A 14,512-nucleotide genomic window follows, 5' to 3' on the forward strand; every position below is an offset into this window, starting at 1 on the left:
CAACCATAACAAAGTCAGCACCCAAAAGCAATGTAACACAGAGCCATGACAGAGACCCTGCTGTACTACCTGTGTGATGATTGTACCCTGCTGTGAGATATATAATAGGACACAGTGAGTATTCTTTCCTCTATTTCCCACTCACTGTGTCCAGTGCAGCCACGATCTCTTCTTGCTCTTCCCTGTCAGCCATTCAGCTTCTTCACATCTGGGGAGGATTGCAGCCGGGAGCCGAACGGAGAATCACAATATCACTCCGCCAGCCGGGACTAATAAAATAGTGGGGCGGCATGATGTATATGCGCCCCGAAAATAAAGAAATAGTCCCTCTGTTGTGCTCCCCTCCTGAGCCCCTGCATTGACCAGATGAGGCCCAGGAAAACAATTTACCCACTCTGTAAGCAAGTGGAAGCAGGGAAGAGTTTAGAAAATGTTTTTTTTTAAATGCAGTAACAAATTGTTTATGATGCCCGGGCCCCACTGTGTAGCTGATCTGGGCGGGCCCAGTACATCAGGGCTGATTGTACTGCCCTATCAGCGGCCCTGACTGTGTGTACTAGCAGCTCACCTCACTATTAAGGCCATATAGGTCTGACAGCATTTTAGATGTGATTTCTCTCAGTGGGTCACTGTATCCATTCCTCTCCTCCGATCAATAGTGCCTCATTATTATAACCACGTAATTATTATTAATATAGAGTGGAATATACAATTTGCATTAATTACAATTTTATCGAGTTTTATTGAATATATTTACAAGCAAGTGCCACATTATAATTATAAAAATGTTGTTGGTATATGTGAGGACACATTGATGTGAGCAGCTGCTTCTAATCATGATCAGCTTGTTATCATATAGCAACTTGTGCAAAGTGCTAGCACATAGGACCTTTTGTCTATAACTTGACCAAAAGTATCATTACTCATACTCGTCAATAAAAAAATGGTATTGGTGCAACCCTAAAAAATACACTCTGTATATACACCAATCAGTCATAACGTTATGACCAATGACAGATTAAGTGAATAACACTTTTTATCTTGTTACAATGGCATCTAAAAGTGGGTGGGATATAGTGGACAACAAGTGAATAGGTTGTCCCTGAATTTGATGTGTTGAAAGGAGAAATGGGTATGCGTAAGAATTTGAGCAACTTTGAAAAGAGCCAAATTATTGTGACTAGATGGCTGGGTCAGAGCGTCTCTAAAACTGCAGCTCTTGTGGGATGTTCCCAGTCTGCAATGATCAGGACCTACCAAAAGTGGTCCAAGGAAGGAAAACTGTCTCATATTGCTGAAAAGTTTCTGAGGGAATGGTGTCAGAACACACAGTGCATTGCAGTTTGCGGAGTATGGGGATCCATAGCTGCAGACTGGTCAGTCCCCATGTTGACCCATGTCCACAGACAAAAGCACCTACAATGGGCATATGAACATCAGAACTACACCACAGAAGGAATGGAAGAATATGGTCTGAATTCAACAAGTTTGAGGTGTTGACTGGGGTCCAAATTCTCCAGATCTCAAACCAATTGAGCTTTTGTGGGATTTGCTGGAAAAACAGATGGGAATCATGGAGACCCTACCGCGCAACTTACAGGACCTAAAGAACGGCTTGGTGCCAAATACCACAGCATACCTTCAGAGGTCTAGTGGCGTAAATGTCTCAACAGATGATGGTGGGTGGTCATAATGCTATAGTTGATATGTGTATATATGTGTATATCAGAGTCCTCAAGACTGCAGCCTTCCATGGGTTTGCATACATGACTGTGGTATTTTCCTACAAAGCATTCTCTGACTGGAAATGCAGTAAATATGGACTTCACTTTGACAGCCTTGATTCTTCCAATTGGAATGTTTGATGGAATAAAAATTCAAAAGCTGTAAATTAAAACTGTTTAGTGAATTTGAGTCTTTTATTTGCTATAATGACTGTTTAATTAGTTAATCATTGTTTCAGGTATTGGATGATCGGTTCTCACCAGATGTGCTAAGCACTGTGAAAGAAATGAATGTAGCCAACTTCAGAAGGGTTCCCAAGATGGCCATTTATGGCACTGCTCAGCCAAACTCCAAGGTGCAGTATCACGAATATTCTACCACAAGTATCTGTTTTTTGCTGCTGAAAATAAAGGTTTCCATAGGTTTTCCCCTACAATTATATAAGAAAAGCTTTCAGGCTGCCGGTAGCTGTAGCTTCACTGTCAATTTAAAGCAAAAAAAAAATCCTAATATTGGGCCATTTAACCACTTAAGGACCAAGCTTGTAGATTGGTTGTCTCCAAGTTAAAAACGGTTTTCTTTTTTTGCTAGAAAATTACTTAGAACCCCCAAACATTATATACTGTATATATTTTTTCTAACAACCTAGAGAATAAAATGGCAGTTGTTGCAATACTTTCTGTCACACCGTATTTGTGCAGCGGTCTTACAAGTGCACCTTTTGTGAAAAAAATACTTTTTTTTAAATTAAAAAATAAGGCAACAGTAAAGTCAGTCCAATTTTTTTTTTTTATATTGTAAATGATAATGTTATGCTGAATAAATTGATACCCAACATGTCACACTTCAAAATCCCGCCTGCTTGTGGATTGGCGACAAGCTTTTACCCTTAATCTCCATAGGTGACCTTTAAAAAAATTCTACAGGTTGCATGTTTTGAGTTACAGAGGAAGTCTAGGGCTAGAATTAGTGCTCCTGCTCTATTAATCGCGGCGATACCTCACATGTGTGGTTTGAACACAGTTTTCATATGCGGGCGCTACTCACGTATGCGTTTGCTTCTGCACACGAGCTCGGCGGGACGGGGCGCATTTAAACTTTTTCTTTTTTTTTTTTCCTATTTTCCCTTTTTTTTTTTTCCTATTTTACCTTTTTTTTTTACACTGTTCTTCTTCTTCTTCAAAAAAAGTGTCCCTTTTATTCCTATTACAAGGAATGTAAACATCCCTTGTAATAGAAGAAAAGCATGACAGGACCTCTTAACCACTTCAGCCCCACACCATTTGGCTGGCCAAAGACCAGAGCACTTTTTGCGATGCGACACTGTGTCACTTTAACTGACAATTGCGCGATCGTGCCAAGTGGCTCCCAAACAAACACTTTTTGCGCTATAAACAAAAGAGCGACAATTAAAAAAAAAAAAAAAGTATATTTTTTGCTATAATAATTATCCCCAAAAAATCTATAAAAAAAAATAAAAAATGTCCTCAATTTTGGCCGATACGTATTCTACGTATTTTTGGTAAAAAAAAAAAAAAAAGTCACAGTAAGCATTTATTAATTGGTTTGCACAAAAGTTATACGGTCTACAAAATAGGGGATAGTTTTATGGCATTTTTATTACTGGTAATGGCAGTGATCAGCGATTTTTATCATGACTGCGACATTATGTCAGACACTTTTGGCACTATTTTGGAACCATTCACATTTATACAGTGATCAATGTAATTAAAAATGCTCGGATTGCTGTGTAAATGAGACTGGTAGTGAAGGGGTTAACCAGGAGGGGGCACTGCAAAGGTTAAGTGTGTCTAGGGAGTGATTTCAACCATGGGGGGGAGAGGCTATGTGTGACACGACACTGATCACCGCTCCCGATCACAGGGAGCGGTGATCGGTGTCACTAGGCAGAATGGGGAAATGCTTGTTTACACTAGCATTTCCCCATTCTTCCTCTCCGTGAGACGATCGCGAGTATGCCCAAAGCTCACGGCGGGCACTCGCATGTGCCTGCTATACGAATCTTACGAGATCACGTGCAAAAATGTGATTTCGCGCAGCGGAGCCAATCTGCCACAGTAAAACTGCAGGAGCGGGTCCGCAAGTGGTTAAATATGAGACCTCAGATCTCATATTTATACTAAAATGCAATAAAAAAAGTCATTAAAAAAAAATGGGCCTTTAAGAGCTATGGGTGGAAGAGACGTTTTGATGTCACTTCCGCTCTACAATGATATGGAGATGGGTGGGGGCTTTCTTCCCCTCACTCGTCTTCATGTCAGGCTAGGCAGAGGATTCGATTGCGAGGGGGGTGGGGGCGGCCCTCTCCCGCTGCCAATTAAAAGTGATTTTGCTGCAAATCCACCGGCCGCTGAAGAAGAGGATACCGGGATTATGGCAGCTAGCTCTTCAAACAACGGTAGGCGGTCTGGAAGTGGCTAAAGGGTCAAATGGAAATAATGTCCCCTTAAATATCTGCTATTTCTTTTTCTGTACAAAAGCTTTTGCCCATTTTTAGGAGGACTGTTTTTGTCCGGTTGGATTTCTCTTTTTTTTTTTACAAAATGGATCCATGCTTTCATGGCATTTACGCCAAATTTTGACTCTACTATCTGAATGGCCTAACTAAAATCGAGGCTCATTAGACCAGGCAACGTATTTTCCAATCTTCTATTGCCCAATTTTGGTGAGCCTGTGCGAATTGTAGCCTCCCTTTCCTGTTCTTGACTTACAGGCGTGGCACCTGGTGTTGTCTTCTGCTGCTGTAGCCCATCTGCTTCAAGGTTCACTGCACATTCAGAGATTGTATTCTGAATACCTTGACTGTTACAATTGGTTATTTGAGCTACTGTTGCCTTTCTATCATCTCAAACCAGTTTGCCCATTCTCCTCTGACATCAACAAGACATTTTATTCCACACAACTGCTGCTCGCTGGGTATTTTTTTCTTTTTCGGACCATTCTCTGTAAATCCTAGAGATAGTTGTGTGTGAAAATCCCTGTAGATCAGCAGTTTTTGAAATGCACAGACCAGAATGTCTGGCATCAACAGCGATGCCATGTTCAAAGTCACTTAAATCTCCTTTCTTCCCCATTCTGATACTCGGTTTGAACTTCAGCAAGTCATCTTCATCACGCCTAGATGCATTGAGTTGCTGCCATGTGATTAGCTGAATTGCAGTTACCAAGCAATTGAATAGGTATACCTAATAAAGTGGCCGGTGCGTCTATATGCCTCAGAAGGATGTTTATTGGTACAAATGGTATAGGCAATCATTTCTGCCTTCACTTTACACATCACATAAAGAGCTGGGAAATCCAGATGTGTGATTTTAAATATTTACTAGTATCCAAAAAGGGTAGGGAATCATCGTCCTCAAAAAAAGTGTGTAGTGAGGTGACTACTTAAATATAGAATTAGATCTATAAGGTAGGTAGGTAGGTGCCCCCCCCCCCCCCCCCCATTGATGAAAATAGGAAGACATTAATGGGGTGGGACTTTAAATGCACTGAATACAATAATTACAAACAAGAAATTGTATTCATACAAAAGATAAAATATTGACAGATGTGTGTGATGACAAAAAAAAAAAAAATGTTAAACTGATAATACATGCAATGGATCAGAACGTGTTTCAACTCCTGTAGAGTCTTCTTCAGGGAATAAATAGCATGTTAAATTACTATAATGCAATTGTTGATACATTTTATAACAATACATAACACTAATGAAACAAACACAGAATTGATTACAAGTAGTCTCTGTATAAAATACAGCATGGATTATTACATAGAACAGTAGAGGTTTTTGCAGTAAGAGTCATAATACAAATTGCTAGTTCACTATCGGTCTGTTCTGCATGTTGAAATGCCTTTTATGAATGCTTTGAGATTACTAAAATAATTGTTACCTCTGCTACCAGGCCACAGGTTGTGTCCTCAACTATCTAACTGATGCAAAGAGAAAATATTCCAAAATTCTGTGGGTGAACCTTCGAGAAGATGTTGTACTGGAAGGCAATGAACAAATATACTCTCAAAGGGAACCAGACAACTTGGATCAGCATATTGCAGTAACTGCTTCTTCACCAGAGCAACTTGAGGTGAGAACCTGTGACAGATTTTTTTTTTTTTACCATTTTTTCAGGGTTTTTTGTGAAAATTTTTTTTTCTTTTTCTCAGCATTCTCTCATATTACTGGCCTGCTAAATGTAAACTTAAATAAGTGAATTTGTTTATATAAGTGTATATAATTTTTTAATTGGTAGTCAAAGTTTTCTAGCAATACACTACTATTCCGCAATATAAGTAAACAATACATAAAATAAAAGTGAATATGAAGGGTATCGAGCAAAAGCATAATTTTATCATTTTTTTTACATTGTCCTCAAAATAATGGTTCTATGCTAGCTTTAACCACAAGAGGGCAGCATATTCATCCAAATCGTCATGAAAAAGAGGCACTACTAATGAATACTTAAAATGAACTGAGGGGCTTGTCAGTGGGATGTAAAAATCTCACATGATCACTCTTTTTGCAATATTTTTAAGATATGTTTATTGGTTTTGCTAGTAAAACTTATACAAAGTACAACAATAAGCACAACAGTCATACGCAATGTATCTTTATATCAAATGGCTACCAGTATCTCAAGGCATATACAAGGCAAAAAGAGGGGGGAAAAAACTGTCAAAATAGCAAGAATTTAAAATCAGTAGCATATATAGAGCTAATCAGAACCCTGTATCTAGAGAAACAATTGTGTGTGTGTGGTTGAAAGCCACGTACCCCATATTTTATCAAAGACAGGTTGCCTTTTTCTGAGTTCCTAAGTGAGTCTATATAATGGTAGGTTGTTGTTAATCATTTTTTTTTCCAATTCTCAAAAAACGCAGAGAGGGTCCTTTCTACATTAGAATGATTGCCTTCCTTGCATAAAAATAGAGTGTATGAACAGCACTTTAGCATATTAGGACATTTTTAGGTCTCCTCTAATTCCCAATAAGCAGTTTTTGGGATGAGAAATAGACGAGAAGATAAAATCAGTGACCCTTAGCAAAAAGTTTTTGACGTGTCCAAAAACGGTGAAAAAATCTGCAGTCTGTGTCCTTGGAGTAAACTGCGGAAGGCTGTCAAACCATTTTATACAATCTAGCAGGTGTAAAATGGGCGTGATGGAACAATGTCAGTTGTATCATTTTGTCCCTAGAGGATTCCTTATTTTTGTCCTCAAATTCCAAAAAAGGGTGCTTAATGGCACATTTTTGCGCCCCCCCCCCCCCAACCGCAAGTCTAAACGCGACTTAACGGCGCATTTTTTCAGCCCCCCAACCACAAGTCTAAACAAGGCCTTAGGTAGTGTTTGATGTACTAGCAGATTCAGATACACTAACAAATTGAAGCCAAACTCTAGCCAACTCTTTTTAAAGAGGTTCCTCAGCCAGGTTTCCAAACATTGAAAGTCAACAGCTACAAAAGCTGTTGCTGCTGACTTTTGATAACCAGACACTCAGGGATTCAACTCAGTCCTCACCCAGGCCGGATCTTCGCCAGTCTTCTGGGGCCTGGGCGCCAGCTTGACTGTAGGAAGCCAGCTGTGACTCCTTGTGGAGTGAATGGTCCTGCAGCCTCCTGGGACCTGTGACATGTCCCAGAAGATTGTGGGCATGGAGGGGGGACCCTAGGCAATCCGAGCAGAAGTAGCAGTGGGTGCCTGTCAAAACTAGGTACTGGCTCCCCCCAAAAAAAGATACGGTGCCAAAAGTTGAAGCAGAGGAGGAAGAGTGAAAGTTCCCCTTTTGTGTGAAGTGCCACTTACAGCATTTACAGCAAACAGTTTTGTTCATTTTGGGATGAAGGTTTTACGCAAATAAATAAAAGCTGATCATTTGAAACACCCCTATCAGTTAATTAAATGGTTTGTCTCAATCTTCTAATCTGCAGGACAACTTGTTCTGTTGAATCATTGACAGGATCACCAGGTGAAAATAAAAGCCTAAAAAAAAAAGCAAATGCAGCCATAACATCTAAGAATTGGCAGGCTGCAGTATAATAAATCTTTACGTCTGAGTTTAATATCACTTTAAATTCTTGTGCGGGATACAAATGACATTGAGATTGTATACCCCATGGAGGCCATCTCTGCACATTGGGGATAGATAGAAGTTCTTACAGAGAGGGATTTAACTACAGGGGTTGTATGCTGAATGTTGATGCAGAAAATTACTTACATTCAGTAAAATGTTTTCTTTACAACACAAATCAATGCAGACTGTAGAATTTGTGGGCACACTGTAGTCTCCATTCTGTTAAGTTTACCCCATTTGAGAGAATGTTAACACACCTATTAGATGCAGCCTGGGCATTACAATTAGCACCTATATATATTAAGCCTTGCTATGTCATTTTGTTAAGTTGGTAACATGTAGTGTGTTTGTTTGACAGAAAGGCCCTAAAATTTTTGGAAATACTAATTTTCTTTTTTTTTTTTTAGTTAAAGATTAATCAAAAAATGTAACTACACATTCTCTGAAAGAGTGCATGGGAAAACACTAAAGTAAAATATCTGGTGTAGGTATGGAAGAGGTATTTAAAAAAAAAATAGTTTGTTGACTAATTTGATCACAATGGTTGCTTTTCCTGCAAATTATCAGGAAACGTCATTTTTATTACATTAGAAGAGTACAGTTACACTAAAATTGAATACAGGAGGAATCAGAGGACCTTGCTCATTAGAGCTCACAATCTAAAAGGGAGTTTCAAGTGAACCAGAAGGTAATAACTGTACAGATCTTTGCAGATATACCAAAAGACCAAGTTTGTTTTTTGTTTTTTTAATTTTGGTTTCAGAAATTAGAAGCCACAATAGCAAACCATATCTTGGGTTCACAAAAGTGGTTAGAAGTCTACATGGAACAGGAGAAGCAGATGAAGATGTTTAAAACGTGTCTGACTATGCAGGAAATCTTCAACCAACAGAAGGGCACATGTCCAGGCCTGGTATATAGAAGAATTCCCATTCCAGATTTCTGTGCTCCCAAGGAACAGGTGAGGATTAAGAACAGATAAATAATATAATAAACATGAGTATAAAAATGAAGAAAACCGCGCTAAAACACCGGTGGGGGTTGGAAATCAAAAAGGATAGTGATAACAATGGCTACAGACAAATACTAATTGTATCACTAGGTTGCTGCCACCCACAAGGAGAGAAACTCCAATTGGGGTTTCCTCCAAAAAATAGAACAATATGGTAACCGGGGTAGTTGGCGCTACCTACAAATAAAACTCCTTACAAATAGAGTGAAGAAAAATCCTTCTGCCGGGATTCCTCAAATCCTATAAGATCCTAATTGTTTCCAACAGGATCAAGAAAAACGGCAACAGAAAACAGTTCCTACTAGAATCTATTACAATCATAAAGATAGTCTAATGTGTATCGGCCACACCCTGCAGAGTAAGGTCGGTATATATAAAAAATTTATATATAATCCCGAGTAGATCATGTATTCATCCTAAAAAATATATATATAATAAAAAAGGGTATATGCCAAAAAGTGCTGCTATTATGCGATTTCTCAAGTTACAAGCTACTCAAATGTCCCAAAAAACAGCAATATTCCTACTGGAAATTAATTCCTGAGATTAACAGATAGATCCAATAAATGAAGGAGAAAGGAGAGAACTAAAAACCAAACAACAACAGACAAAAGACAAACAATTGTATATGTGTATCTGTTGCTAAGTGCAATATTGCCTAAAATCGCATTAACGCCAAGATATATTTAAATAAGCAAATTCCCAGTAAGAGGCGTATATAAATGTGCTTATGAAATTGTAGTCAAAACTTAAATATACAAGCTATAAGTGCAAAATGCTAGTATAAACATATATATAAAAAATATATTATATATATATAAAAAGTGCATCAAAAAGTGCGGGTGAAGAAACAAAAAATCAATTAGCCAACAAGTTAAATAAACAATCCATAATGAAAAAATATATAAATATAAAAAAATATATATATAAAAAGCAAACAGAAATAAAAAAAAAAATAAAATAAAAATGCAAATAAAAATAGAAATACAAAAATAGTGTCCAATTGTCCAAAAAAATCTTCAATAGTGCAAAAAAAGGTGCAAAAAAAGTGACTTTAGTGCTTCTTGTGCAATCTTGAACGTGACTTCTGTGTTCCCCCACAAGGTACCCCACTCACCAGAAGAATGTACCCCTGCAGGGGTAATTCGCCTTGAGATCAAAGTCTGCCGATATCCAGCTCCTCAATCGCATCCGGAGAGAGGTTTCTCAATCCCTGCCGATATCCAGCTCCTCAATCACAACCAAGGGGAGATTTCATATGTCCTCATAAGAAAAAAATTGTAGCCTCCATAGTGTGATTTGTATAAAAAATCAATTTATTGCCACAAAAATATAAAACAATAAAAACATAAAAATAAAAATAAAAAATGAAAGAAACAAATCTCATATGTTGAGACAAGATATGGAAATACAGTCCACTAAAAAATCACTCAGCCCCCATATATAAATAAATGGTAACGTTCCAGGAAAACAGATAGTAAATCCTAGAACCAAGCTGGGAGAAAAAAAAATACATAATCAACCATACGCTAATGGCACTATATCCCAAAAAACAAAGGACTAAGAGTGCAAAAACCACTTAGAAACAATGTACCAGGTTATACCCTGTTGCATATGGTCACTCCAGTTTATGTAAGTCCCCCAGGGATAGAGCCCTTCTAGCGTAAAAATCAATCCGAACGTGGAAGCCGCTCGGTAGATACGCAGCTGCGGCTTGCACTCCAACTGCGTTCCAACGAACGGAACTAACGTAATAAGCGTAACTCCGTCGAACGCGTTTTGTCATTGACGTCAAAGGTATGCAAGGTTTAGAGTATAGTGTACAGGCCTGCCTATAGAGTTCAATGGTCATAAACCTGTAACATACATTCCCCATCAGCAAAAATCACCTACAAGCACAAATCCTTCCTCAGCAAAGTTATTCTCCCCCACCAGCAAAAAAAATCACCTTGGAAGGAAAATCACCCCTTTTCTGCAAAAAGTTAGTGTCCTCCTTCCTCTGAAAAAAAAATCTTAGCAGACATCAGATGTATAGCAATGCTTGGCATCTACTTGGAGAAAGTCCTGTCGGCCTTATCAGCAGTGTCACATCACATGTCAGAGTCTGTAACAGTGCTTTATCACTATATGCAGGTTCTCCTGCATAGCTGTGGGCAGAAAATGCATGCTTAACCTGGAGCTCAGTGGAACAGACCCAGAGCAGGGGCCTAGTTACATCCCTATCTGAACTTCACATTCATATACCCTGAATGTACCCTGAATATATATATATATATATTTTTTTTAAACCTGTGTGGCTTGCCATAAGCAACCAGTCATTTATATTGCTAACGTAATAACTAAAAGATCTTGTGAGCTTCCAGTATAATAGACTATAGGTCTAAAAGAGCATCCAATAAATGATGTGATTTCTATCAGCTGCTGACACCACTCACACTCCCAAAAGCTGTGTTAAACCAAACAAAAATAAATAAAATGTGCCGCGCTGTGTAAATACTATAAATTAATATTTAACATATGATTCCAATCCATAAAGTGTAAATGCCAATTGTGATTATTTGAATACATAAAATAAAAAAATATTAAATAATATTGAGGCACAATATGTGAATTCCTCTATTGCAAAGTAAATGTTCAAACACAATTCCAACGTGCAAAATGCCAAGGTAAATAATAATTGTGTTATGGTTAGGGATGAGCCGAACACTCCCCGGTTCGGTTCGCAACCGAACCTTCAAATGGACCTAAAATTCGTACGAACTTTAGAACCCTATTAAAGTGTATGGGGCTCGAACGTTCAAAATCAAAAGTGATAATTTTAAAGGCTAATATGCAAGATATGCAACAGAGCAACACCAGCAATAAGGGGTATCTTCAGGTGTATACTATGCAGGAGGCACACAACACCCACTGTAAATGCTGCAGATCCCTGTATTACAGAAACAGAACAACACCAGCAATAAGGGGTAGCTTCAGGTGTATACTGTGCAGGAGGCACACAACACCCACTGTAACAGCGCTAGGTTCCCAAGAAAAAAGACACTGTCCCTGCCTATCTTGCTCTTTCCCTGCATGCCAGCACACTACACAAGGCCGCCACGCTGGCAGCCTTATATAGTGTGGGGCATGTACTAAACCCCCCTGAGCTATAATTGGCCACAGGCATCCTGCCTGTGGCCAATTATGGCTCTCCTCGCTGCCGGCGATGTTATTTGCCAAGCATGCGGGGTCACAGTGCCAATCATGAGCCAGCAATGCACTGCGATGGCGTAGTGCATTGTGGGCCGTTCGTGCCACACAAATTTGGTGCGAACGGTCCACAAAGTTCTAAATTGGCCGAACAGGCGAACGGCCCGTTCGAGTCGAACACCGAGATCATCCCTAGTTATGGTGCATAAATTCAATGTGAACAATTGATATCACTCATGATACAAAATGTTATAAAATAAATATTCAGTCCATATAAGATCAATTGATGTTATAAGCAGTGTTCCAAAGAAAAATCCTCAGCTTCATAGATTAAAGCTTTCAGTGACTTCACATATGTGCTAGCCCCCTCCGGTGTCATTGCACCAAAAGAACCAACACAGGACTCAAGGTTAATGGACTCTGCAAATTGTCAGATCCTTCACTGTGGAGGTCCTCGAGTCATATATGCAAAGAAATAGGCTGGATAGTGTGATAACGTATCAACTCAAATTAATTGTATAAAATAAGCCATTGTACTCAGATATTAGATGTGCTACCAGCGCACCACTCTATACAAAGCATGGGTAAATGAAACTCCCAATCCAATAGTTTGTGCTTCTAGCTGCTTCACTGAGAGATCAAAGTCTCAGCTGGCATCTCCACCGTCCTGTCCCCTCCCCCTTAACTAGGGTTAACAAGTTTTAACTAGACTTTTTAAACTTTTATTTAACCCTTTGCGGGACCATATACATATAGCACTTGGTCTCGATAAAATGTATTCTGACGTTTCTAGGCTACATGGTTGCACGTTTCCCCCCACACTTTCTGACAATGCTGCTAGGAAAGGAAACCGATTTGTGAGCAACAGTGCTAGTCTCTGGCAATAGGGGCATTCCAGGAGAAAGATATTCAAAAGATCACACAGCCTGCTTTTCTGAGTGAAATGTAAATTTATGAACAAATAAAGAGTGCTGTGGGCATTGTCCTACATGGCACTGGTCTTGACGATCATTGGTCATTCATAAATGTAAAAAATCACGCAGTTCTGTGGGGCTGTGTTAGTCATCAGCCAGGGCTGTTTATATTTAGAAGCACCAACAGATAGATCACAGAATGCTACAGAGCCGAGTGATCTTTTACTATTATGAATAAACGATAAACTCTGTCGGGGCAGTGCTAATAGTTCATTCATAAAAGTAAAAGAACAGTCATCTTAGAGAGGGGTAGGGAGGGCTCAGTGCTCCCCCATAGGAATGCCCATAATTTGGTCTTAAGATTGGGGTGGAGCTACTGCCAGCAAAGAGAAGCTTTTAATGCCCAACGGGCCCACTAATCTCAACTGGACCAATCACTATTTGCAGTTGGTTCTCTTCGGTAATCATTTAAAAAAAAATTAAACGAGCACTCTTCCTTACATACTTTATTACTCTATATTGTGTGTTACACATTACAAGAAAGTAACAATCAAGAGTATTGTTGTTTGCAGGATTTTGACATGATTCTCCAAGCTATGAAGTGTACACTTGCAGAGGACTCCAATGCAGCCTTTGTATTCAACTGTCATGAAGGAAAAGGAAGGACAACAACAGCAATGGTCATTGCATTGCTTATTCTCTGGCATTTTAACGTGAGTATTAAATCAAAATATAGGAGTAATCTGTCTGCCTATATGTGTGCGTGTGTATATATATATATATATATATATATATTACGATGATTGTTATTATTATTGCAGACCATTCCTGAAATAAGTGAGGATGAAATTGTTAGTGTTCCAGATGCCAAGTACACAAAGGGAGAGTTTGAGGTGAGACAATTACTTTATGGTTGAATATATATTTTATTTGTTTTTATTAGCATTGTAAACTACAATCTCGCAAATTATGGCAATAAACTGCAGGAAGACAACAAACTGCAAGAAATAAAAAGAAGTAAAGTAAAGAACTATCTATATAACAAGGTACATCTTACAGAAATTGCTGACAATAAAATCTTGGGTATTACATTCCAAAGTACCATAACAGGCACATTTTAAAAGCAACATCCCAAGGATATGGTCAGATAAATACAAGATAAATAGAATGTGTCACCATGGAGGGTCTCCAACCAGGATATGTGAGTCAGGAGTTTCTGGACATCTGTGGAATGTTCCTTCTTAAGTCAAAAACCGCACTGTATAAAAACCCCCCTGACCACACATTTCAAGGTTTCCCACTAAGTCAGTGGATGGGTAAGAGAGAATGCTCTGTTACCGTGTGAAATGGCTGCAGCACAAGGGGCGTCTTGTAACAGGTTTTCATTTAGCCTCCAGTGATAACTTCTATTGAAAGTGGAGGGCTGACCGTGAGATAGATAGATGTATGGGCGAATGATCCAACTATAGTTTATTTCAGGCATGCTCAACCCATGGCCCGTATGTTGTTTGCGAAGCTGTCTGATGTGACCTGCAACCTCAAACCGATGGCAGCACGCACAACCTCCTTCAGGCGCACGCTGCTC

At 39.0% G+C, this 14,512-nt stretch overlaps 1 protein-coding gene across 2 annotated transcripts in view; it reads left to right on the plus strand.

Annotated features, from left to right (window-relative positions):
- The window catches only part of PALD1 (phosphatase domain containing paladin 1), a 433,254-nt gene that overhangs the window by 263,304 nt on the left and 155,438 nt on the right, over positions 1-14,512 (plus strand). For both annotated transcript variants that reach the window (XM_077454432.1, XM_077454433.1), the window contains 5 exons: positions 1,964-2,080; positions 5,649-5,828; positions 8,576-8,773; positions 13,500-13,640; positions 13,749-13,820. In XM_077454432.1, coding sequence (XP_077310558.1) covers positions 1,964-2,080; positions 5,649-5,828; positions 8,576-8,773; positions 13,500-13,640; positions 13,749-13,820 — 708 coding nt within the window. The remainder of the gene's footprint in view (positions 1-1,963; positions 2,081-5,648; positions 5,829-8,575; positions 8,774-13,499; positions 13,641-13,748; positions 13,821-14,512) is intronic.

The sequence above is a fragment of the Lithobates pipiens genome, unplaced genomic scaffold, assembly GCF_037356315.1.
Source record: "Lithobates pipiens isolate NorthernLeopardFrog02 unplaced genomic scaffold, aLitPip1_a1.2 Scaffold_25, whole genome shotgun sequence".
Taxonomy (NCBI): Eukaryota; Metazoa; Chordata; class Amphibia; order Anura; family Ranidae; genus Lithobates; species Lithobates pipiens.